The 26,839-nt window shown below is 37.8% G+C and overlaps 1 protein-coding gene across 11 annotated transcripts in view; it reads left to right on the forward strand.

Moving 5' to 3' along the window:
* The window catches only part of DLG1 (discs large MAGUK scaffold protein 1), a 176,252-nt gene that overhangs the window by 46,715 nt on the left and 102,698 nt on the right, over nt 1-26,839 (forward strand). For 10 of the 11 annotated variants that reach the window (XM_080410103.1, XM_080410107.1, XM_080410105.1 and 7 more), the window contains exon 4: nt 23,005-23,169. In XM_080410103.1, the coding sequence (XP_080266229.1) occupies nt 23,005-23,169 (165 nt within the window). Of the gene's footprint in view, nt 1-10,456; nt 13,769-23,004; nt 23,170-26,839 lie in introns of those variants that run through there. The other variant, XM_080410099.1, reaches the window with a different exon arrangement.

Raw genomic sequence — 26,839 nt, forward strand, 5'->3', positions numbered from 1 at the left:
ATAACTCTTGTTAGAAAGTGGAAGAGCTTGTCTTGATGATGTAGGGAATATGTTTCCAAAATCAAAAGGTGGCAATGACTTCTCAAATGATACAATGTTGAAAAGGGAACATAAGAGTTAAATCAAAATAAATCACAGCTGGAAATCAAAAGATGCCTTGTTGTTAAAGTAAGTGGTTCAATAAAAGCCTTTTGTAGCAGTAATGTAGGTAACACAAGATCATTATGATGTAGCTGGATGATTTTAAAGATTTTATTGTTGTTTATTAGGGGTTTAGGTTGCTTGAGAGACCTAGCAGAAAAAACTGTTTCCCTTTGCCTGATTTTGATGGAAAAGCATCAGATTGGGTTAGATCCAAAAAATGAGGATTGTTAGTAATCTAAAATTGTGTAAGCACTCTTTGTAGCTTATTCTAATGTAACTCTCCTGGTAAAAGGATTGTAAAACTACATATCTGATAATGTTAAATAGGTAAGTTAATTTCAAAATAGGACTGTTTCAAGTTCCTAAGTACTCACAATCTAAAAAACTTTATTTTTTATCCCATTAATTAAAAAGCTTCTTCATGTAGTGATTCAGAGAACAAACTCAAACTGATTTTTTTGTGCATCATTTCATCAGTGCACCAGTATTTTATAAACAGCTTGTTGGAACAACTTTGGTAGCAGATTGTGACTATAATGAAAGAAATCAAAAACTTTCTGGCAGAATCAACTTGTATTTTCTCTGGCTTTGTCTCGAGTTCAGTTCTGATGCTTGGATATCAGAGTGGATTTTTGATTTGTCGGCTGTGAAGTGTATGTTTGTAAAATGAAGACTTTGGGAAACGGCATGCCGTTTACTCCAGGCTCTCACACGTTAGTGCGGTCTGAGTGCCGCTGGCTGCGGGGGACGCGGGGCGCTGCTGCCCTCTGCTGTTGCCGAGCCGTTTCTCTCGGGTGAACCATGCGGGTTTCTGTACTTTCTCGAGAACTTGGCAAAGCTTTCTCAGCCCTCCGAAGTTCGAAATAAGTGAGGATGTCCTTTTGAAAGGCAGAGAAGATGACAGAATTTGCAGTATTAGCTTAGATGTTACAGAGCTAGAAATGAGTTGTTGGTTTGCTGATAATGAAAGTGTGAAATCTTGGTTGATACTATTGTGTTTTTCTTAGACCTGTATCATTTTGGGAATTCCTTTACACAGTTAATATCCATCCATATCCAGTATGAAAAATAAATACATGTAGTAATTTTTGTTAAAATTGGATTATCCCAGCCCTCATTAGCCTAGGTTATGATTTCCTGTAATATAAGAACTGGCAACACTGAACCATTTTTGTTCTGGTGTTCTGTGTTTTCTCTATGAAATGTTTTAAAAGGCATTTGCAAACTTTGGCAAATAGTGTTTGTATCCTTTTCCTTTCTTAGTTTAAATTTGTGTGTCCTCAGTGACCCAAGTACTATGAAAGTATCCACAACTCTATATGATGACTTCTCTTAAAACGTCAAATAAAGATACTAGAAATGTGAAAACTGTCTGACCTGCTTTTTGTGTTGTATGGCTTATGTAGACTCTACAATGCACAAGTGTGTTAAACCTTTTGTAGTTTTCTTTCCCTTTTCCCTTTTTGTTCTTTTTGTTTGTCATTGTATTAGCATCTTTTTAACCAATGCTCAAGATACCCAGTGGAAGCCTTGAGTTGATTAGAGTCTGATGTTCTGCCACTAGTAGGTGATGCAAATTGAATCCTTTTGAGTACAGATACTCTCTAAAAATGAAGTGCTGTCAAATGTCAAATGCCATGAACCAAGAGTTCAACTGGCAAGGGTCTCGTCTTGAGCTTTGACTCCCCCAACTGATTTGGTGTTGTGAAGTGGCTGAGTGTGCTGTTGCCCATCATGTATACAGCAATAATTACACCTTAGTTAACAATTTCTGCTTTCTTCATGCTGGATTGATCTCCAGAAACCACTGATAAATCCCATCTCTCATGTGCAACAACACTTTTCCTCCTCTTCACTGCTTCCTGTTGGTTTAGTTCAGTTGTACCTTGACTTGGTTTCAGACAATGTGTATCAGAATTTTCAGAAATGAAGTCTTGGCTGATTTCACAACAGATGGCTTGTACAGGTTTAAAATATGCTTCCAACAAACTACTTGATTTTTTTTTTTTCTGAGTTACTGCTTTCTTAGCACAGGTTTAGTTGACAGAAGTCCTTACATCTTGGCTTTCATGCTTTTGGTCAAGTGCCAAGCATTCATAAGACTGCTTTGACTACTAGAGTTGGAGGAAATACAGTTTGAAAAGAAAGTTACAGGACTCTACTGGACACGAATTTTCCAGGTTCAAAGTTGCTCTTGAAAGATTATGATTTTTTTAAACCTCTTAAAGATACTATCCTTATTCCAGGTTGAGCTCCTTGATTACCTCACACAGCCTCTTTTCAGTGGTGGCAGTGGCGTAAGTGAAAGGAACTGAAGTCTGCTTTGATGTGACCAGACTGTGTTATTGATGGATCAGATTGTGATGCTGTGGAGAGAGAGCGAGATAAGTGCTCTTATGTACTGCCTGAAGTCACAAATAGACAACCTCTGGTTAATGACTAAAAAGGAATTCTTCTGACAAAATAACAATAATGCAAAATTTTTCTTTTCTTCTGAACAGTTGGTTCATAGAAACTGAGTACCATAGAAATGTATGGGAAAACATATAGGATGAGACCAAAAACTTCACATAGCCCAGGACGCTGTTTTTGATTGTGACTTAAGAAAAACATATGTAAAGGACTGATACCCACTTCAGCAGGCAGCATCTTAAAGATTTCCTGAGACAGTGATTAGACTTGCACATTTTTATTAGACCTTGGTCTACATTTGGTACACTATTTTTGTAGTTCCTTTTTGAACATTTGTTGTCTTTGGCAATGAGTTCTACAGTAGTTTTTGTTTGCTTTAAAACATCTGCTGGATAATTTAATTGTCTGCTAATGCCTGTGTTGTCTTAAAGGCATATAAACAGAAATTATTAACTATTTTCTATGCCATTTATCTTTTTAAAGGTCTCTTACGTTCCTGTGCTCAGCTGCTTGCTTTAGAAGGTGCTTTGTCAGTTTAATCTTCTCAAATGGAAGCCACTGAGTATCTTCCCTCGGATAACAGTATCTTTGCTGTTATTCTCTTTACTTCAATTTGTGTTGCTACTTTTCTCAGATGGGATGATCAGAAATGTTTTCAATAGGCAAGATTTGTGAACACCTCAAAATTATACAGAGAAGTAATACTTTCTGGTTTTCTCCAAGTTTCTGTTTTGAAAATTGGAACTCTGTTCTTCTGTGCTAATAGCTTTCCTCCACTTGGTGATTTAAAAACTCCCCTATCTTTTTAGTTAAGGTACTATTTTCTAGGTGTTTTAAAGGCAACAGAGGGAAGGGGAGAATGACCTGCACTTGCTATAACATGCTGTCACGTTCATTCAGGTATTTGGGTCCAACTCTGAATTAATTTCAAAGCTGAAGTGAGGTACTACTTTCTGTAGCAAAGTATTGCATTTTGCTAAAATATACTAAGAAGAAATACTCAGTTGTGAAGAGTTGTTTAGTTTGCCAACAGCTGCTGGTTTTTCTTAAGGACTGGTGTGTGTGTTGTCCTAGATTTCTGCTGAAGTACTGTGATTTAGAAATAAGTTTTAATATGCAGAGGCTCTAGGGTTGTTAAGTAGGATTGAGTCTAGGATCAGTATATTGAAAGTTTGCTTCATAAACTGGATACAAATAGAAACCAAAAGTAAGTTTGATTTAAGCTACATTGCATATGTTTTAGTGAAGCTTAAAAACGATGATTTAATATTCATATGCTTTTAATAGTTGTGAGTATTTTGTACAAATGTTACCTGCTTTTGAAGATTACTTTCAGCAGGTTCAGGCCTAATGGCAAAAGTACCTACTGTTACGTTTTTGCTATAGGAAGGGGTGTTCTCCCTCTTCTGTGCCTTCTCTCAAACGGTGAGATTTTGGAGAGGGCTGGAAGCAGGATTTGAAAGCATTAGTGAGTGAAGTATAACCAAGGTAGACTGGAGTAAGCTTGTGGTCAGGTTAATGGCACTTGGTAATAGTAAAGTATGTAAAACATCCCTGTTTGAATTCATGGCAAAGTTGGTCTTTAAGTTGACAGCAATTTTTACTGTGAGAATAAGTGTTAGCCTGCATTAAGTCAACCTGCTATAAGAAAATGTTATTTGAGGTTCCTTTGTGGAGCTCACGTTCAGCGCAAGTAACAGTCCTCATACTTCTCGCTTAAGCTGTTTTGTAGTGGTGATTAAGTTGAAACTTGCCTTTTCAGTTTTCGAAAGGCATAATGTCACCCCCCAACTCTTTTTTTCAGCTTGTTAATTGGTTATTTCCTCCTTATTTGCAAGCTCTGAGTGTGTTACTGCACTGGCTACCATATTAATGACCACCGCACGAGAGAATGAATCTGCTAATAATGGCAGAAATATTTGGAAAAATACTTTTTAAAAACAGGAGAGAATGGATACTTTTTAGCGGTATTGGCTCTGCCCTAAACTGCTTATAGCTTGCACTGTCTGTTACTCAGCCTGCTGTCCCCCAACTGTTAGATGCTTCTTGGTACAGCTGTTCCCAGTACCGATGCATGGGTTTGTTCTGTCCTTGCTGCAGAACTTGGCACATCTTTGTTGAGCTTCATGAACTGCCCTCTGACCCAGTCCTCCAGGTCAGAGGTCGGGGTTAAGGTCCTGCAGTTTCTTGTATTAACCACTTGAGCTAGCAGATCATCACCTGTGGGTTTTGTTGGGGTGTGCTGTGTGTAGTCATGCTAGCAACTAGTGAAAATGTTGAGCAATATGGGCCCCAGCATCTGTCCTCGGGGTGCTCTGCTTGTTGCAGCTGCTAGCCAGGTAACATGCTATCAGCAGTTGAGCCTGGGGGTTCAGCAAATTTGCAACCTATGTAACAGTCTGTCTGTCCTGCCTGAGAGTCCTTAATTTGTGGATGAGAAAGCTTCAAGAGGACCTGTTAGAAGCCTTTCAAAGCCTTGGTCTCTACCTGTTTTTTCTGTACCGCCTTGTAACTCTCCCCTTTACCATTTTTCCCAGAAAATGGCAGGAGGGTCAGTGGTCTGCAGGCAATAACAGTTTTCCTTATATGTTCTCACTTAATAAAGCGTAAATCGCCAGTATCCTTCCTGTCTGGATTGAGATGGCAATCTTAGTCCTTTTCTGTAAGCAGATTTGCATTTTAAGGTGGAGAAAGTGATGGAGCTGCAATGAATGGAAACTGTAGGCCAGCAAATTCTTTTATCCATTAGAGTCAAATAGTAACATTATGGATCTTTTCCTTTTTAGAGGAAGGAGTCATCTCTGTTTTTGAAATGTTCAAATCTATTAGAATGGCAAGAAGAAATGTGCTATGGGAATTTCTCCTTTAAGCATTGTACCAACTTCGTTGTATGAAGAAGTCTTTTTGAAAACAGTTATTTCTTACAGAACCTAGCGACAATCCTCTGTGTACTCGGAAATGTATGGCAGATACTTGAACATGCACAAAACAGTATTGCTGCCTTGATTCTGTCCTGCTCTCTGTAAAGTATTTTATAGTTGAGACATGATCTGTTTTCACTGTCTTTAAAGCAGCAGGACTGGAGGACTGATGTGTGTTTGTCATTGGGAACAACCTTCTGACTGCCTGCAGAGGAGGAAAAAACCACAGTTATCAGTATTGTGCTTCATCTCCACTGGCTATCTCTTGGCCTCTGCTCTGTTGGTGCTACATCAAAGCAGTAGAGCAGAAACATGTCAAATGGCAGTCTTTTCTTGGTGTTGTATTAAGGCAGCATGAATGGCTATTGAAGTGAAACTGGTGTAGTATGAAGCTTCAACAGATAAAAGGCATGTATTATTAGTGTATTTCCTCTCCCTCATTTTTACTTGTTTTTTACCTGTGCCCTTATTTTTCCAGTGGAGGCACAGGTGCTTGATTAATACTTTGAGAATTACTCAGAAGCAGAGCTACTTTTCTTGGCTGTGTTTCATTGCTCATTTAAAGGTATTCCACTACTGAAAACTGCTGCTGCAAAAGGAGTTCTTTCAAAAAGATAGAATGGATCAAACTTGACTTCTGTCTCACCCTGGTAAATGCTTCACGAAAATGATGTTTTGGAGGATATGCTAAGCCTAGTCAGCCTGGGTCCTACAGGGAATGATCAAGGGTGATGAATAAGGTCCTTGCTCCAGCCTGGTCTTTACACTGGGGAGAGCAGTCCCAGATAATCTCGTGCTGCTGGATTCAATCTTTCCCACTGACTGTTGCCTTGAAAGCATAACCTCTCTTGGCTAATAATCTATCACTTGAGTTTATAGTCTATCCACTTCAAATACAAGTTGGGTGGAAGCTTCGTTGAGGTTGTAGGAGGCAATGAGACAATGGTGTAAAGCTTTTGCATCTTTCAGAAGGTCTGTTACTTACTGGGTTTTTATAGTTTATCAGTTTTATCTTTGGAATTTGATGGCTGTTCACTAGAAATCTCATTGAGGGTTGGGTGGAACTATCGAGGGCTAAATATGTATACTTTTTTCTCCTCTGTGGACAGATGGGAGCAACACATCAAAGGCAACTTCAGAATAATCGCATACTTTTATTTTAAGAGTGTTTTCAGCGATGTTTTTTGAATGCAAAGATCTCTCAGTTGTTAATTATAAAGGGCTTTTCAGGTCAGACTGGTACTGGATTTGGTTGGGATGGAGTTAATTTTCTTCACAGCAGCCCATATGGTACTGTGTTTCAGATTGTGACAAACTGTTGATTAACACAGCAGTGTTAATTTAGCTGTTGCTGAATAGTGCTCACAGTGTCAAGGCTGCCTCTGTTTCTCACTCTGCTGCCCTAGCAAGTAGGCTGGGGGGGGGGAGGTGGGCAAAAGGTTGTGAGGGGACGCAACTGGAGTGTCTGACCCAAAGTGACTGAAGAGGTACTCTATATTTTTTAACATCATGCTTGGCAATAAAACTGGAGGGAAGTCTTTCCAAAGTAGCTGTTGCTCAGGTTGGCTGTGAGTCTGCTGGTGGGAGATGGTTAGTGATGTGCCTTGCCTCACTTGTATGTGTGGTTACTTTTTTTCCCTTCACTTGTTTATCTCTACCTGTGAGGTTTCTCCCCTTGCTTTTGCCTTTCTGATTCTCTCCCTCATCCCTTGGGGTGGGGTGGGGGGGAGTGAGTGAGTGACTGGGTGGGTGCTTACTTGCCATCCAGACTCCAACCCACCAGACTGTTTCTAGACATGTTAAATATGTTTGAAGTAATGTAGTACTTCTTGGGTCTTAAGGATTTCCTAGTTGAGTTGTATTCTAATCACAGTATAGTCTATTCAGAATACAGTCACCTTCCCACCCCCCCACCCCCCCACCCCCCCCCCCAGAGATGTTGTCAATATAATGAAATTAATTTTCTGCAGTGTATTTAACAGACTGAAGCCTACCTGACCTCCTCGATCTGCTGCGTTTACATCCACTTTATTGGGTCAAACTTGAAGTCTTGCAAAAGGAACCAATTTATTTTCAGTCCTTTCCTAGTCTGTTTTGAAGAATTTCTCCCAATTTTTGGTGGTTTCCAGCTAGGGAAAAGGTAGTGTTGGATTCCAGATTTCATAGTAGTCATACTAGCCAATTCGGTAACCCCCTTAATTCTCAGCAATTATTGTGTGGAAACTAAATATGTAAAGGCATACTCTAGTAGTGCTAAAATATTTTCAAAACATCAGGAGAAGGGGAGGAGGTTCTACTCTGGGCCTTTTTAATTCCAAAACATGAAATGGCCTTGTACCTGCCTTACAAAGCATGACCTCCTGTAACTTTTTGTCAAGGTGTGCTACTGCTTTAATATAAGCTACTATATATATATATAGAGAGAGTTTTACTGTACACCCCCACACCCCCCCCCCCGATATTCTTCATATCTTTCTTGTTATATAAGTTATGCATGTTGCTGCTTAGGCAGCTGTACACCCTTCCTGCTCTCCCTTCCTTTATTGGAGATTTTTTGATATTTATTCCCTTGCCTGCTACTTCTGAAAATGATATTCTCAGACATCTCTATCCCTCCAGTCAGTTTGGCTGAAATTAACCTAGAGTGTTAGAATTACTAAGAGGCAGGGGATGACAGATGAATGATATGATTAAATATCTTTGAAATCACACTCGGAATACATTGGGCCTCTATCCAGTGGTAATTGTCAGGAACGTCTGTGAAGTTTTGCTTCTGAATGCTCTTCAGTCTGTCATTATTTTGTATCTTGTATTTTGAAGCCTGACTATTTTTTGTATTTAGAGGACATCATAACACAGACCCCTCTGGTATATTTTCCTTCTCTGTTTTGGACTGAAGAGAACTCCAAAAGCAAGTTTCTCAAAATGCCCAGAGTGATGGTCACTCACTTGGGAAAGAAAGTTTTCGTGTCTGTTTTTCAGCTTGACTTACCAAAGCTTATGATGGGCTTCATCGGAGTGATGTCCCAGATCTGTCTTATGCTTAACAGTTTAAGACTTGGAATAAACTGGGAGAAAAATCACAAACACCCACTGAAAAGTTTCTATTCCTAGGACCTGTTCTAGGCTTAAATGCCATTGCAGGGCAAGTCTTAAAAAATGGAACTATTAATCAAAATTTCTCTTTCCAAAGTAACATTTCACCTTCTTTCTGAAGTTAACGAGACTGTGATATTACTCAAGATTTTGAAAAGACAGACAGCTATATTTACAACATGCTAATTATCCCAGAAAATATTTTTCTGTTGTTGGTGTCAAAACAATAGAAAGGATTCTCTCAATTTTTGAGAGTTTGGTGATGATTATTTTCAGCACATATAGGTCAGGTTGAGTGGGCACTGTAAACTTTGTATATGAAAGTATTAAGCTTCTTAATAAGGGTCATATGCATATCAGCATTCTGAACTGGAGGTGCAACAGTGACTACTGGTTTAACTCCTGCAAACAAACAGGTTTACCTGCTAAGCTGACAAAAAGGTGCTTCTAAGGTATGTATAAACTGTTAAAGATACCCTTTAGAAGGGGAATTTTCAACTCATAGTGTTTTTAGTAAATAAACCTGTTTGCCTCAAAGTACTGTGCAAACAATTTTTCTGGCAATTTAGGAACATGCAGGAACAAGAAGTACTTTTTTTTTTTTTGGCTGCTTTCTCAAAATTGGCTTGGATGGTCATCTGATACTTCAGGGAGCAAGAACCGCAAAGCCAAGGAGAGCTTCATGGGTGTGCTGATGGATGCAGCTTGCACCAGACACTAATTGTATTGAAACTAGTGTTCAAATTTCAGTTACATTATAGAAAATGGTTATAAAATTACTAGTGCTGGAGCAAGGAATCATTACAGCCATTACGTAAGAGCTCTCTGTTAGTAAGAGGTAATCCTAAACCAGCATTCAAGCTTCTTTACAGAGACCGATTTTGGAATTATGTGTATTCTTTCAAGACCATGCAGACTAAGATTATGCAGAGCAGAGATTAAAATAAATTTATTCGATTTAAATAATTCTGATGCTGAAAAGCATCTTTTCTTTTTACTTTTGGATTATATTAAGTATCCTGGAAGTGTACCAGTTCAGGCTTCTGGGGAAGAGGGATCTACACTAGTGTCCCATAGCTTGACTGGTATCTGCAGTGATACTACTTAAGGGACATATTCTGTCTGAAGAAATAGAAAAGTTACTGTAGTCTTTTCCCCTTTGGTTTGGCAGTCTGAACAGCTGACACATTTGTCAAGTTAGACCTTCACTTAGTCATTTCTTTAAAAGCTCCAGGTCTTGCTACTGATGAGATTGCTGTTTCCTAACCTGTCTTGTATTGATGATGTAGGTGAACACATGGATTGATGAAACGGGTACGATGTGTGTTCAGTCAAGAATAGTTGGCAAGTGCTGAACAGAAGCAGCATTCAGTTTCTGGAAGTGCTGTAGTGTGGTTTTTTGATGCTGCATAGCTCTTGCTTCTCTGTCCGATATTCATACTGCTCAAGGAGACTTGGAAGTAGGGGCTGTCTTATTTTATGGTAACAAAATCAGTCTTGCTCACTAATTAAAGATCGTAATGATGATGATATTTCTATTGAGCACATGGGAGCCATGCATGAAGATGGGTTATTGCCAAGTAAATGTTCAAACAAAGCTTGAAATAAAGGCAAATCACTTTATGTAGTGTTTTCATAAGGATGAAACCGGTCAGCTTTTACTGGTAACACTTCTGAGTAAGCACAAATTTTTAAAAATTTGAATTGGTTTCTTTAGATTGTTCTATCTAAAACTGTCATTTTAACATTTGTATAGCATCAGGAGGAAGCAATCCTGTGCAAGAAGTAAATTTAGGGTTTTTTTTCCCCCCTATATTTAGTGAATGCTGATGTGTTTTTGGCTGTCTATGTGGTGGCAGTAGATGAAGCCCTGGCACTGTGTGTATCTTGCAATCCCAGTTCAAAAATTGTTGCTTTGTGTAAACCAGCATGGAAACAGTGGGCTGTGACTGTAGGAGCTCAAGCTTGTATGTGTTGACACAACATACAGACTGATAAAATTGGGAGGGAGTATTGATTGATAGTTAGGGAGTTAAGGCCATATTCTTCTTATCAATGACATAGTCGTGTTAATAAATTGGTTTTTGTGTTTTGAAAGCCAACCTTCAATGTGAAACAGCAATAGTTAAATAAATGGGGGATATGCCTCTTTAGAGCTGAAAAGTAGGTTTCCAAATATTCTCTTGTTCTGTATGTTTCTTGATAACGTATTATAAATTTGTATTTTGGAAAGCTTTATGTTCACAAATGTGTATTTAAGAAGGCCTTGAGTACCAATAATAGTACAAGTAGAACAAGCGAAATCTTCATTACAGTTAAATCTCTGGATTTACTCAGCAAAATATATGAGGATATATTTTAATTCTACAAGCTTAAGAGTTGTATTTTTAAGCTTGTGGGCAGCAAGATGTGTACAAAAAAATAACAAAAAAGTTCCATCTTTGTATAAAGATGAAGACAGTTTTGCAGTGTAACCAATTTATTTGTTTCCAGCTGCAAATATATGGCTGAAAGATTTGGATGTTTTCTGTAGTCTTCATCAACAGTGTAGATGTAATTGCCTGAAGTTACTTAAGCTTTCTCTTCTTTACTGATGGAATCTTTTGTAGATGTGTAGTCTATATCTTTCTCTTATTGATTCTTCTATGCCCATGGCACATTAGTTCTTATATTTTCTGCATCACAAAAAGCTATTTCTGCAGCATTCAAGAACTGCTTTTAGCTCTGAGTTTATTTGTTGTCATGAAATTGCCATGCATTTGACTTGTGTATAATTTTAGTGAGAAATTATATTATTACAGTGCGATTAGAGGTGTGGAAGTAAGATCTGTTGATTTGTGCTGCATAGAAAAGGTTGTTTTGTGGGATAGGAACATTTTTGTGTTTGGTAAGCACTCTTGACTGTGTTCTGTCCCCTTACACATTTTTTTCTTTTTTCATGTGTGGTGTTTCAGTATGTGTTCAGTTGTGCTTTGCCCTATTTCTTTGGACGAGAGGCTGTGTACTGTGATCCCCAGCCAGCTGAAAGAAAATAAAGGGGTTTTAGGTTCTTCCATCATTCATCCAGTTCTACTTAGGGCTACCATTGGATTTGAATGTTTTTGACAGAAAAACTTAACATGACTTAAAGAAGGTGTATTCTTTTTTTGTTGTTGGGTCTTTATAGCCTTTGTTACTTTTTCCATGATGATTAAGCAGGGTGTTAGTGATTGCTGCATTTGCATGCAAAAGTTGACCTACTGTGGGCAGTGACATCTAAGGCTATTTGGTGAAAAAATGTAGGTCATGGCATGTGGTGGAAATAAAGCTATACTTATTAGTGTGGAAATTCGGTCATCTGCAGTCCTTATTCTACCTGTTCTACCAAGAAAGAGGTCCTCATGCAAATGAAGTGTATTTTGAGATTTACTGTGGGTTGTTACACACTTTTCTCCAGACATCTTGCTTTAGTTTTGGTTTCATCAATCTGCACATTTACATAAATTTACTGTCTCGGTGTAGTTCATGAAGTTACTAGTTTGAGCTGTACGTGTGGATGCCAGTTTTACACTACATTAAACTTTGTGCCTCAAGGGGAGCTTATCAGGTGAACCAGATGAAGTAAAAGGGAGAGGACAGAAGGCTGCTATGGGTGTAAACTTAGGTGAACAGTCACATTCATAAAGAGGGTGTACCTAAAAAGTCTTCTCTTGGAAGTATTAAATGCTTTTTTACAATACTGTTAAGTACAATTAAAACCAGAAGTGATGTCTAACATTATTTCATTGAAGCTTTTTGCAAAGGTTTGTTAGTTTATGGTACAAGAGCAGAGAAATCACAGAGAGCGTGTTTTTTATCAAATTTTGTAATGCAATTTGTTGACATATAGAAATACATTGAAATCCTGCAGGGACCATTGTACTTTTAAAAAAGGAAATAAAGTTTGAATCCTTATGAGGCTTGATTGAAACACAAACCAAAACCCAAACAAACCATTTTAAAAGTAGTTCTGTGTCTTAGACTTGTTAGCACACAATAAAGAACACAAATCTTAAGGAGGCGGTGAATTCAGTATCCTTCAGTTCTGAGGAAAAAAGCTTTTTTGTCTTCAATTTGTTTTAAGTGGTCACGTGTACAGTTGCTTGAAATGCTCTGCTGAGAGTTCCTCAACCAAATTGATGCGTAGCCTGGATTATTCATGATTTCCTAGAGATAAGTGGGGGTGGGAAGCAGCTTCTGATTTCATTGTATGTCAAAGGTGGAGAGTACTTATGTATTTCTGTAGCTGTGCTAGTATTGTTTTTGGTAGACCTGTATGAATTTTACTCAGCAGTTAGAAAACTTGTGGTGTTTTTCTTTTTCTTTTTTTTTTTTTTTTTAACATGTGTCAAATAACCTTGAACGTTTAATATTTGAAAACGAGGATTAAATATCCCATAGCCATTCATTTTGTGGTCTGCTGACACTTCCTTGGAAAAGCTAGTGCAAACTGCAGATCAGCAAATTCCCTGCTGTTAAGCTTACAACTTCCCTGGTTTTATAATTACGCACAGCTGATTTTAAAACGAGTTTTCACATGCTCATTGGTGCAGTGCGAAAGCACCTTGCAGGAAGCGTTGGGTTTATCTCCATCGGGCCGTGTAACGAGTCCCTTGCTGCAACATCTCGCCCCTCCCCTAAGCAGCCAGCACACTGAGCAGAGTGGCTCTGCTGGAGTTGCTTCTGTTTTCATGGAGGAGATAGCAGCCCTTGCACTGCAGTAGGTGGAGCTGCCTTGGTGGATCTAACCCTGGGCTCTGGCTGAGAGGATCTGGGTATTACTTTGGGCTGTGAGACAGTTGTCACTTCAAGCTGATGCTAACGTAATTAAATGTAAAGCTGACTCGAAAATTTTAAAAATGGACACAGGATTTTTTCTTTGCTCTTTTTTTAAGATCTGGTTTCTAACGTGAAGCAAATTTTTCCTGAAGGATTCAACCTATTTATATAAAGGCTTATTTTTGAACACTATGGACCTAGATTAAATGTCAAAGACAGGCAGCAAGCAGCGCTTACAGAGGCATTTTTCTGGAATCTCAGTCACGGATCGATTGAAGTGCACAGGGTCTGAAAAAATGTCTCCTAGCATAAAAAACTTGGATTGTTTTTCTCCGATGCTATGCCACTGTAAAGTAGCATGTACCAACAACACAATATCTTTAATGTTTGGATGTAAGGTGGGTCTATAGAAGGACTTTCCTAGAAATGTAAGCTGCATTTAATGAATGATTGCCATTATGTCTAATGCAACTGTACCTTGAATTTCTGATTAAATAGTGTGTATTTTGTTCCATGCCTTACTCTGTTATCGCTCTTGGTGATTGTGACAGAAGTAATGAATTATCATGCCTGCTGCTTAAAGATCCCTTTGAACAACATTTGGAATTTACTGAACACCGCATGTAAAATGTCGTCATTCTTCATTAATCAGCATTAATCATCATGTAATCAGTTTATTGCACTTGACTTTCATTTTCTTCAGCTGTAGAGAATTAAATACACAGGAGACTTGCACTGAGATGCAGGGCTGGAAATGCCTCCTGACATCATATTGATGGAAGCAATTGTTAGTGGCAGGTTTGGGTTTAACAGTACCCTCGGGCATTTAGTCATTTTAGGACTACATCAACTGTTTAGGTTTCAGAGTAATAAAACATGTATAATTTGGTAATCCTGACAATAGTAAACAGAATATGTTGTGTAGTGTCAAAAATGCCTTTTTCAGTAAAATTAACATGAAATCTGAAGGATATGAATAGCACACCAAGTACTGGGAGGCCCCTTTAAAATTAAAGGGATATGTATGTGGAGTTACTTTTGAGACAGAGATTCAGAAATCTTTCTCTCCAAAACTTATTTTGCGTATTTGGTGTTTCCAAGTATCAATGTTTATTTTTGACAAAAAAAAATTAACTGTATTTTATAAACTGGGAACAGTTGTGCATATACACATATGTACATATGTGTGATGCATTTTTAGATAAATGTATCTCACAAAATGCTGACGTTGAATAAATGTCAACCAGGTTGGGAGGGAGGAGTCTAAATTTTCATGGATCTTTTGATAGTGTGAGTGATTTGTTATGAAACTTAGTTGAATGCTTTATTTCCAGGAGAGAAGAATTTGCCTTGCTTTGAATCTACTTACCTTTCATGTGTCCAAAGCATTTTTCAATTGAAAATATGGATATATTTATTGATGCAATTTGGAAACTATTTGCTATAAAATTCAGATTTCTTTCCTCCTTTTTGTGAAACTGCACATCCCTTTTTTATGACATTCTCATGTTTAAATAATAAGCTTGGGAAGAAAGCCGTAGAAGGAAAATGACTATTTTGATTTTAATTTTGCCAGAACAGAGATGCTGTTCACTTTAAGACCAAACTAAAAATATCTAGCAAATATCCAGAATCCACTTTAGGTGTTTTGTGTCGGATCTGAGCGATGGCGGCATTTTCTACTGGACTGGCGTGTCAGCGGCGCTTTTTGTCTGTCTGAATGCATTAAGGACTCCTTACCTTGCCCTAGTTCAGCCAGCCTGGCCCCGGGGGAAGCCTGCCTGGGGGGGCTGGGGGGCAGCTGGAGGTGCAGGAGGAGGGTGGTTCCGCACCTCGTACAGCGCACAGTTGGCAGAATTCTTTATTACTGGTTTTATTCATGTCGTTTTGGCTGTATGCGAGTAGGAAGTGTGTCTTGCAGACTGACAGTTTAGTAAGCGCAATTAATTTGGTAGTGTTGTATTTTAAAATACCTTAGACTATCTATGCACAGGCTTTAGTTATCTTGAAATGAAAATGTGTATTGCTGTTAATACAGAGTAGATACTCTATACTATCAGCATCCCAAACAAACAGAAGGATTTATGGTTAAATAGTTGTGACCCTCTGGTAGTGCAGAGAGATTTTGCACTAGGCAGGTGTCAGTCTTTCAAGAAAGATTGCAGGGTTGTATCACATTAAAAATAAAATACTCTGAGAAGATAGTCTTTGAATACTGAAAAAGTCAGTATTTAAATGACAGTGTGAAACAGTAGTACAGGATTACCTGTTCAGTCCTTTACATAAAGAAATGATCCCTCTCACACAAGTAATTCTGTGAAATACAATGTTTTCGTTACTGTTTCCTTTACTGTTTTCTGACCACATATGAAAAGAACATTCACAGTCTGACTGTTCCTTCTTTGGTCTCTTTTCCTTGGCGTACTGGAAGAGTTGAACTTCTTCACTATGAGTATTTTTGGTGTTTTTGTTAAATGTTTATGTGTATCTTACATTGTTTGTATTGTTTCTGGATATCCATAACCTAAAGTATTACGTAAGTACTTCCATTTAACACTAGATGTGCATTTTGACATATAATGGAACACTGTGACCTAAATAAATATGTTATAAACAGTTTTATTCAAGATACAATGTCAAACTGAAACTGGTCAAGGGGGGTGAAATTGAAATGCCTTATGTTTTTGTCTTAGCTCTAGCTATTGAAAGCAAACTTGGTGCTTTTGAGTAACTGCTTCATTCTCAAAGTACTGAACTTGTGTTTAAAAATCCCAAGATCATAAAACCTGTTCTAATATTTCAAATCATCTAGCTTATTGTATCTTGAGGCCTAAACTGAAAATACTACTGAATGTCCTATCTCATGATAAGTGCAGAAGTTCTGAAAATACAGAACCACATATCTTTTCTTAAATTACGGAAGTTTCTCTGTCCGCCACAGGCTTTCAGCTTTTCAGTGTGTACTGCTGTTCACCTGCAAAGAGGCTTTATTTGGCTTTCATAGTCTTCCTGGGTTTTACAGACAAAAAATTTGCAAGTTAACTTCAGTTCTGTAATAGGGGAGCATACCTTTTGTCTTGTGTCTTTCTCTCTTTCTGTATGAAGAGAGCACAATGATTTTTCCTAAACTTTAGCTTTTGGTTTAGCACTTTAACTGGACTATAGGGAAGACTTGTACGTAATGTGTTAGCATCTTAATATACTTACTGTTTGAATTACATTCATTTTAGCAAGATTATACAAAATTTGGTTGTATTGTTGCTTGTGTTGTTAAGAGTCGTTAGAGCTTGTTTTCTGCTGAATGGTACCTGGATGTCAGAGATGTGAAGGTTGGTTTTTTTTTTTTTTTTTTTGGAAGGAAGGCTGTGGTTATTTAGATTCTTCTGTCTATCTGCATTTGACATACTGCATCCTAGTCCTTTTATGCAGGAGTGGAGGTGTTGAATGTCAAATAGTGTTTCTCAACATCTTCAGTTGCTGGAGGGGTCTTTTGAAGGGTCCTTTCAGATTTAGTTTAACTCTTAAACTGGAGCAGTGACTGAACAAGGACAAGTATTTAAACTTTGAGGGTCAGATGCAAATGGTCTAAAGCCACTTTGTTTTATCATGCTGCTGTTCATACAGCATCAGAGAGGGTTGGGCCCAGTAAGCTTCTATACATTTATTGAATTAGAAAGATTAGACTTACTAAAATCCTCACTTATTCTTAATGTCTTTCAAAGCACGGGTTGGCCTTGTACAGTAAAAATTAAAACTTATCCAGGACAGACTGTATCAGTCAGGCTGCATGCTTTTCTGTGTTTCGTTTGTAGTTTTTGTTGTTTGAAGTGTGCACTAACCTGGGAGTGTATTGCTGTGTGGGTAGAGGGGGTTAAAATCTGGAGGAGAAAGGAAGTGAGTATAAGAAGGTAAACTTCTGAACCTTTTCAATGTTTTGTTTTTTTAAGCACTCTTTCACTTTTTTTATGTTAAAGCTGTTCTAGCACAGAGTTCTGTTTTCCTTTTGTGTAGAGAAGATACATTACTGTGCTTTCACATTTGTTTTCACTTGAGACAGTGGGTTAATGTGTATGTCTAATATGAATTGGATTTTGATACACATGCCATTTGGAAGAGAACTGTAGTTACCGCTTTCTTGCGTTTTTTTATTAAATTCTCTGGTAGTTAAGGGCATTCTTGCATAATTGATTTTTTTTGTCCATGAACGTGACATTCTATATGGCTTGAATCTCTGGAATAACAGAGTTGCATAGTGCTGTGGGTATGGGTCACCGTTTTAGGGCATGGGAATATTTAAGTATTCTTTAAATAATTCCTGTTCACTTCTGTTTCAGTAAGGTTTCTCATAAGAATCTTTTAAAAAAATATAAAACCACAATTTAATTGTCTCTAGGAGGTAGATTATGTATGACTCTGAAATATCATCTTTTAAAAATTTAGGTAAGAGATTAGGCAGACTACAGTGAACCTTTTTTAGAATGAACTTCCTAAAGATTTTCTCTGCTTTTTCTGTGAACAGGTGATCTATATTGTGAAAAAGTGCTATAAAATGTCCAGAAAATCCTTGTTTGTCCTGTACGTTGCTGCAGATATTTTGTTCATCCTTATTTTTGTTCAACTCTGTTACGCCTGGGAATTGAAGTAAGGGGGTTGTGGGACTAAACAACTGACATGAATAAATTCACTGTGGTGAATTTGGACCGTCTTCTTGTGTCATGTAAACTAGCACTGGTTTATTTAAGTAAATGGATTTTTCAGTATTTTACACCAGTAAATAATTTAGTCTGAAGTGTTTAGTGACAGTTCAAAATTCTTTGAAGGTGTAATCTAGCCTGAAGAAATCTTGTTAACTATGTTGCATCAGAAGAGAAATATTGTCAGTTTTGGCACACCTGTATACCTGCAACTGAATTCTTTGAGGCAATATCTCTGTCAGAAGTATATGTTGAATGTCTAGCACTTGGTTGCTTTGGACTTTATGATTATAAATTATACAGCAGTCCATAAACCTTCTTAAAAAATAGTTAAATTGTTTGTCTAATAGTTAATTGAGTGCTGGGAAACTTCTGAGAGATGTGGCCGAGGCAGTTGGTCTGCAGGTTCAGAGTGGCTTTGCCACACCTGCCTTTTTTGCTTCCCTTTGATCTGTCTTGCCCATTGCTTGGCTGGCCCTTCTAAACTAGGGTCTCCTTAGAGCCTGGATTTGGGAGCAAGATTGGATTCTCCTGCTTGTAAGCATATAAATGGTTTTCTGCTAGTGACTAGGAAGGATGTTGGTGCAACTCACACCTGCTTTGTTCCCTGGTATGCCAGTGCTGCTGCATGTCTCATCTTGTGAGCTGCTTTAGGGAATTAAAGAAAACTTAATCTTGCTGGAAGAGGGAGCAAACGTTCTGCTGGATTAGCTTGCTGAGCTTGCTTGCCATCTGAAGTCAGATGTGTACTAGCAGCAAGGGAAAGGGACATATAGTTGTACAGCTTGGCCAAGAGAGAGTGAATGGGTCCTGCTCCTTTGGCCAGTAGCTGCCCTTTGAGTGAGCTAGGCTGTATTGTAAATGGTATCTTTGGACTCTGATGGAGGTTGAGTTGCATGGGATTGCACTTCATATGTAGCAGCAGAATTAACTTGACATGAAACAGTTGACTGAGTTCTTGTTCAAGGGATGGCAGCTCCTGGGAGAGGAGAGGAACAGGCAGTTTTGAATAGTGGCTGTTTGACCGTGCCGAATCCCTCGAATGCACAACCTCAATCAAGATGCATATTATTTCAGAGGTGATGCTCCATAGTAAAGTAATACAAAATTTTTCCACTTATATGGAGAATTAGCTGTTACAAGATACAGTATTTTGCTTTACTTGAAGCACTTTGCTCAAAAGTAATTTCTGCAAAGGGCAAAGATAGCGTGGTACCTTGCCAAATAGGAAGTATTGTAGATACATTTTCATGCACTTTGTGTCCTTGTCTTCTGTTAGCTCTTTGAAACATTATTCTGTATTTCAGTTAGTGTATTTTAAACATTAATTCTGGGGGGTGGGTTTGGTAGTTTTAAGTTTGGAAATATTTTGCAGATAATAAAGTCAATCTTGAATATTGCATCAAAATCCAATTAGCAGTTCACATTCAAGATTTTGATTGAAAAGCTTATAGCCCTTGTCAGTGCCTTGTATGGGAGAGGATCCTTTACCACAACAATTCTTTCATTTTTAATCTACATAATGACATACTGATCTACTAGAACTTCAGATGCACTATGTTATTACAAGTACTGATACATTGTAGAATATAAACATACGTTTCTTAGTGAAATCTAGAGCCTGTTTATGCTTAGGCATGTCCAAATACCTGTTTCTAGTAAGTGTGTCTGGTTTCAGGAAAAAATCAAAGTAATTCTATGCTTTGCCTAAAGGTATTGACTGTTCTGTAAATGAAGTTAATTTTGATTGATCCATGACTTTTTTTTTTTTTTTTTTTTTTTTTTTAGTAATAAAACTGGAATCCACTTCTAGCTTTCTACAGGGTCTTTCTTGTCTGAGATGATCTGGGAACTTCATCTTCTTTCAGGTCCCATTTTTGTGTATTTCATAGTCAAATTAAAGCTTGAGACTGGGCAGGGACATTTGGATCACCTTCACCAGCGGAGCAGGCTCCTTTAAGCTAGCAGAATTCCTACCTTGTCTGATGTTGCAAGACATTTTCTGTGCTTCTTGAAGCTTTAGTATTTGTTTTCTCTGATTTGTAATGTGAACTTATTTATGCTCTGATAATATTTGCTTGTATTTTTGGTCAACACTGTTGTTTAAATGATAATTCTTTCGTGTTTCTGATGGCTTCTCTAGAGAGTTAATGTCAACTCCATTCAGAGTTTTGTTCTGATAAGTTAAAAACAAGTCAGTTTCAAAAGATAGATGAATGGCAGGAGTCTGAGGCTGAGCAATCTAGCATTTCACTGCTGCAGGGGAAGGAAAGAAAAAGAACTTTTATCTTCTGCTAGTAATGAGCTATTAAGTTGGCTTGGTCATCTCATGAAACTTTCTCTGTTTAAGTTTTGAAAAATAAGGGCTTTTGAGAAACCATTGCCATTTTTCACAACTATCAGCATTCACCAGCTCTCCCTTGCCATCCAGTTAAGGAGGAGGTATGGAAGTGTTTGGAGGTTGGCTGTTGTAATAATGGAAGTCTTAATGCTCTTTGCTTTCCTCTTTGGAATTATTTCTTCTGCCTTGTGCTTCTCTGCTAATCATTGGCAGAGACAATACACTTGCATTGCTTCTACTTTATGATACTTCAAAAGCAATTTCTCTGAAATAGTCAAAGTTGATCTCATATGGTCTCAACAATGAAGGGCTGAATAGAGTAGGGTGAATAAATTTTTTTTATTTATTTTATTTTAAAGTACAAAATTCAGTTATAACTGCAAAGATCTCTGACATCTCATCGGTTGCTGGCTAAAAAATACTGCACCTTTAGTGTCTGCCTGTATGTGTGGGTATGGGCTTGTTGCTGCTGTTTTGGGGTTTGGAGGCAGGGGTGGGGATGGTGTACTGTAGGGCAGACTGTGACTGGGTACAACGGGCGATGGAAATGTAAAGCTGCAAGTTGTTCCTTCGAAGTAAGGGAACTTAGCTTGTCTCCCAGAGAACTCTAGTGCTGGCAGAACGATGTAGAACAGGGAAGAGAAGAGCAAACAAATCCTTCCTCTTTCAACATGAGTCAGCTGCCCCATTGAACACTTTTTTTTTTTTTATTGGCAAAACTGCAGTATTGCCTGTAAACAGTAAGTCTACAGAAGACAGAATAGGTGGATGTATAGCTTGCTTCCAAAAGAGAAAGATCCTGTTCTGATTTTCTGCCTCCTTTTGCACTCTGATGTTGATTGAGCTCCTGCCTGAATCGGGGTCAGTAATCCAGTACACATCTAACCCTGCAAAGAAGAAGAAAGGGGGCAATTTTCTCTTCATTTGCGTGCCAGAACCAAAGAATGGAAGGGGATGTGGTACCTTACCCCAGGTTTGGGAGACAGGGAAGCGTTAGATATTCCTGTTGTTAGGGGTTTACCTGTCTTATTTGACGTGCCTAGAGACTGTTCTGGAGGATAAGCAAAAAAATAAGTCAGTCTGTAAGACAGGCACAGAGTTGGGTGGGCAGGAAACAAATGGGTTGACCATTACAGGAACTGGTAACTGACGGATCATTTCCAGTACTTCTTGTAGTTTTTCCTGCAGACTTTATAACTTCGTAATATTGCAGGACTTTTCTGTGAAGATCGTGGATCTTTGTGGTAGTCTGAAATCACACTTTTTGTAACTGTTAAAAGGGTTAGTTATTATGTGCTGTTTATCAGGTGCTGCCTTATAGACAAATGGGTTACTTCCAGTGACCTACTGGATTGCAAGGTATAAATGACTTAACAAGAAGATGGCTATCTCTGACTTAAACTGTAGTACGTAGGTCTTAGAATTTTGTTAGAAGATGCTTCCGTAGGTTTTTCTATCCTAAATATTTCAATAATAGGAGTGTCTTTTTCCAAGTTTAAAATGATTCCCTGTTTAGAAGGTTTTTCTGTGCTTTTAATGATGTGACGTGCTTTCCTTGTAAAATAGTAACAGCTCTATTTGTACTCCAGAGTATAGCAGTAGTGTGTGAAAGTAAATGTGGTTATAACATGTGGGGATGTTTCTTACTGACACAGTAAACCCTGCTGGAAAAAAGTTATGGACTTCAGCTGTAGTTTTAACTGTCAATAAAAATGCATGGGCTACCTGGAGTGCCTCAGAACTGGCTGGGACTGCCAAGGTGAAACTGGGGCTGAGGCTTATATTGAAGTGTTTGTCATGTGAGCCCCGGTTAGCTCTGCAGCTGGGAGGTGTGGGATAAGCAGTTAACTCTGCAGTCCACATAACATATGAATACTATATATGCTCCTGACATCATTAATAGCTTTTAGTAGGGTGGATACTGCACAGTGACTAGAATGTATCCCTGGTGGCGAAGTAATAGGTTCTGTTTTTTTAAATTGAATGCAAATTAATAAGACCGAGACTGCATAGTGTCTTGTGTTTCTTTTGAAGACTTGTTGGGGAAGCTTCATCTGTCTAGTAGCAAAACCACATTTTATTGTTTCATAATGAAGTTGGTGGTGAATTGCTATATTGATACCCCAGTATAAAAGCTGAAATTGTAGCTGAGAAAAGCACATGTCTTTGGCAGATGGGGAAAAAACATTTTGAAGATTATAGTTTTCAAAGGCAGAACAAGGTAATAAATCCAGTTGGTACTGAGAGTTTCTGCTATTAGTGAATAGTGTAGTGTTAAAAATGTTGGTAAGGAAAAAAAAACTAGTAAAGGGAAAAGTTCTTTGGAAGAGGGTTTGGGGATATGTTACTGTATGCAAATAAGCAAAAGAAAATTAGTTAAATTTGTGGTAGTTCTAGGTGAGACTGAAAAGGCTGGAACACTTTTGGACAGGATCAGTCTTAAACTGGAAATACTAATTAAAACTTTTATATCTAGATTTTATTGCCTTGAAGTCAGCAGGGTCAGAACAATAACTATTTTTGTTTGACCTAGGTTTTCTGGATGATCTTTTCATATTTTTTTGGTGGACTGATCTTTCTCTATAATGGTTTCTTTCAGAAATACCGCTACCAGGATGAAGATACACCTCCACAGGAGCACAGCTCTCCACACATTACCAGTGAGGTCACGGGTCCAGAGCTGGTTCATGTATCGGAGAAGAATCTGTCACAGATTGAGAATGTCCATGGATTTGTTTCCCATTCTCATATTTCACCAGTAAAGGTAGGCATTTTTAAAGTTATAGTAAGAATGAACTGTGCTGATATACTCCTCAGGGATATAATTTTGTGGGGGAAAAAAATGCATGAGATAAACCCACTTCTGTTATTTCATCTAACTGCTCATTTCTAAAATTCATTTTGTAGATGTTAAGGCATTGACTTAGTTCCACATGGTCTGACTAAATATGTGTGATGGTAAAGTTCCTAGATAACAAATGTAGGTAATTTAAGGTCCCAGGTGTAGTTTTGAGGGGCACTATAGTTACTGCTTCAGTTATGTTTTGGGTTTTCTATCAGGATCCTTTAGAATCGATTTTGAGTGTGTTTCTAGTGAGTATTTTAATTGGGGACCTATGTGGAAACGTAATAAGCCAAATGTAATGTATGTCTCTGGAGTTTCTCCGGATAAAGCACCATTATTCTCAAGACAGGTCCAGTAACTTCAAGACAGATTTAAAACTTTAGAGGAAAAACTGAGTGTGAGGTTGTGGAGGGGTTTGTAGCAGGCAGGTTTTATTTACTGGGTTAGTAGGGAGATATAGCTTAATAATTTTCTGAATAGCATAAGATTTTAGTGTGCCAGACTAAATGCTATTTTCTGTAACACCTCGGAATCTTTATTACTTACTTTGAGGAAAAAGTGGAGAAGTTATTTTATACTGGTGAGTATTTGGGCTTTAGAATGATCTTACATTGTGATTGGCAGTGTATTGTAACAAGTCACACTATATTTGAAGAAAAAAGTTGTTTTGAAACTAGTCATATTCTCAGGTGTTTTTTTATGAAGAAAAATGTTGAACATACCAGCTCCTTATAATTGATTTGTAGGGATTCTATAGAGTAAGCAACTGTAGTGAATGTGTTTGTGTTCCAGCTTTTTTAAGATTTTTTTTTTTAAAAAATGTGTATGTTGGTGTTGAGCACCATTATTTATTTCTACCTAAACTCCATAATGAACTGTAGCTCCTGTTTCCATAGTCTTCAGGATCTGGACAAGCTGAATTCTTTTGAGCCTTAATGAATAACCTTTTCGAAGCAGGCTATATTAAACTCTGGAGAGCCTTCTAAGAATAATAATATGACAAACCTTTCATTTTGAGAAGGACTGGAACCTCAGTCTTCTGTTGCTTATGAAGGTAGACACACAGTAACAAATCTTCACATGTCTAATTATATGAACTTCTTGATATTCAGAAAATAATACAATACATTTTGTGTGTCACCATTAGAAATAAAAAAAAGAATCCTCTGCCTCTGGGGATGTAAGGTCAACTCTTGTTTGTTCACAAGCTTTTCCTAATTCATAGCGCAGTTAGTCTTGCATTTCAGAAAAAAGGCCAAGAGGCAAAGTGTAAAACTATCTGTAACAAGTGATCAAGTAGAATGTGTTTCAGAATCCAGAAATTCATAGAAATAAAAAATAAAATTCTGGAATGGCTGCATGAGACTGAAGATTTGTTTCTTGGAACCGACTAGGCGTTACTTCATTGTACTTGAGACTGTTCGAAGGGCTGTCATTACCTTGGTTTCCTCCTGGCTGCCTGGATCTAAGGGAAACCCAACTACTCAGAATAGTTCCTGTGTTTGACTTTGTTTCAGATTATTTTTGCAAATAGCCAACTACAGAAATATAGAAGTGAGCATTTGGTATTGGCAACATTAACGTTCCATGGAGGATGACTTAATTTCTTACTTTCTACAGGAGCGTGAGTGATCTCTACCTTACAGAGATCCTACCAGGCAGCCTCCACAAAGAACTGAGGCTTGTGTTTGGAGGGTTTTATGGGAACCTTAATTGCCTGTTTTAATTGAGTTTTGTCTAACTACTGTAACTTTCTGTAAAGATACTGATGTAAAACTCTTCTGAGTTTTACAGGAATAGATATGAATGATTATACACTGCCTTCTTCTGCTCAGATATGATCTAAGCTGAAAATATTTTAGTTTTCTTGATGTGTTGAATATATAATTCTGCTGCACTGTTCTGGAAGAAAGAAACCATGTTTCATTTAAACTATTGTGGAAATAGAGATAAGCAGCGTGTAGGTATAATTACAAAATATGGTGAGGCCTTTTCAAAATACTGTATATCTTAGGTCTCTGAGGAGGTTTACTATTGTCTTTCTCAACTTGTAAGTGCTGGGAAATGGCCACTTGATGGGAAAGAATGTGTGTAAGGAGTATCATCGTGCAACTCATTACCATATATTTGGTTATTTTCAGGTGACTATTAATTTCAAACCATTGTGTGGTAGAACATTTGAAATTTCTGAGCTTTGTTCATCTGACAGGTGGTCAGTTGTTTACCAGCATTTTGTGGAACTTTGAGTTCTGATGGGAAGTTGGGTGCTGGCTTGCTTCTCTCCTGAAGAAATTAACTTCTTTGCATAAATTATTTACAATCACAATCTGAGGCCTTAACGTATTTGGAGTGAGGGGTGCATCCATAGTTTCATAGGTCCTGAGTGTCTTTATGGGACCTTTTAGTGTAAAATGCCTTTGAGATCGCAAAATTTCTTTTCAGTCAGGAGATAGTTTGCTAAAGTTACTGGAATAAATGCTGTTAAAATTTGGTCTTGAGTATGTCAGGAAAAGAAAGGTTGCTAAATGTGTTGTTAGCATAGCAGGTCCTCTCTTCTTTTGGCCTGATGATCTGCAAGACATTCATTGTTTTGGCATAGCTCATGCTGAAGATCAATTTGGCAACAACAGCTCTGAGTTAAGAGCACTTTGTGTAATTTATTTGGTAGGTTGGCTTGACACACTGTGTAGCGAGACCAGGGCTTGGCTAATATACAGTATCTTGATTAGCTGTTCAGTAGTACATTTGCTTAAGGAAACTAAATGTAATAGATGTTGTTGTGTTTATTACACTAATAAAATATTAATATAAGATTTAAAAAAATATAAATATTAAATACACTTAAAATTGCAAAGACAGAGTTATTAGTTTGAAGAACAAATGTAGGCAGCGGTTTTATCATCACGTGAGGGGAGTAGAATCAGATTTTGAGGAATATCTTCTATAGCAAGCCCTCTGCAGTCTAGAGCAATAATATAGAACATGAGTAGAAGATAGTGAAGAAGTGAGATGCCTAATTTTAACCAGTTTACATTTTTTTCCTCAAGAAAAGCTTTCAAATTTTCTAGGACTTGAAGCAGCTTTTGCAATTTGCTTGAACAGACGGATGGTTTTCAAAGAGCAGCTTTCCATGACTGAAAAAACAAATGTGTATCCCAAATTTTTAGAGGATGAGCATGTGACTCCTACTTAGCAAATATTCCACATTAAGTACTGTAGTAACTCAAGGTGCTTTTACCTTTTTGACAGAGAGGTGGGCTACCTCAGATCCAGGTTGAGTTAAGCTATTGCATGTTTGCAATTAGCATGAAATAACTGATACTAGCTGTACTGATGTAAAGTTTAAATGTGAGACAGAGATGACAGGTGTGTTTTTTTGTTAGGGTGAAGTCCTTCAGTTTAAGAAGAAACAGAAGAAACATATACTTTGTATGTCTTGAGTGTCAAGGATGCAAACTTGACCCAGGACGTTTCGTGTCCGCTGTTCCCTATTTAATATTGTGTGAAGTGGAACTCTAAAATTCTGTAAAACAGCTTCCCCCCGCCCCCCCCCCCCCCCCCAGTGTTTCATGGTAGAGAATCATGACGA

The sequence above is a fragment of the Falco punctatus genome, assembly GCF_963210335.1.
Source record: "Falco punctatus genome assembly, chromosome: 13".
NCBI classification, from domain to species: domain Eukaryota; kingdom Metazoa; phylum Chordata; class Aves; order Falconiformes; family Falconidae; genus Falco; species Falco punctatus.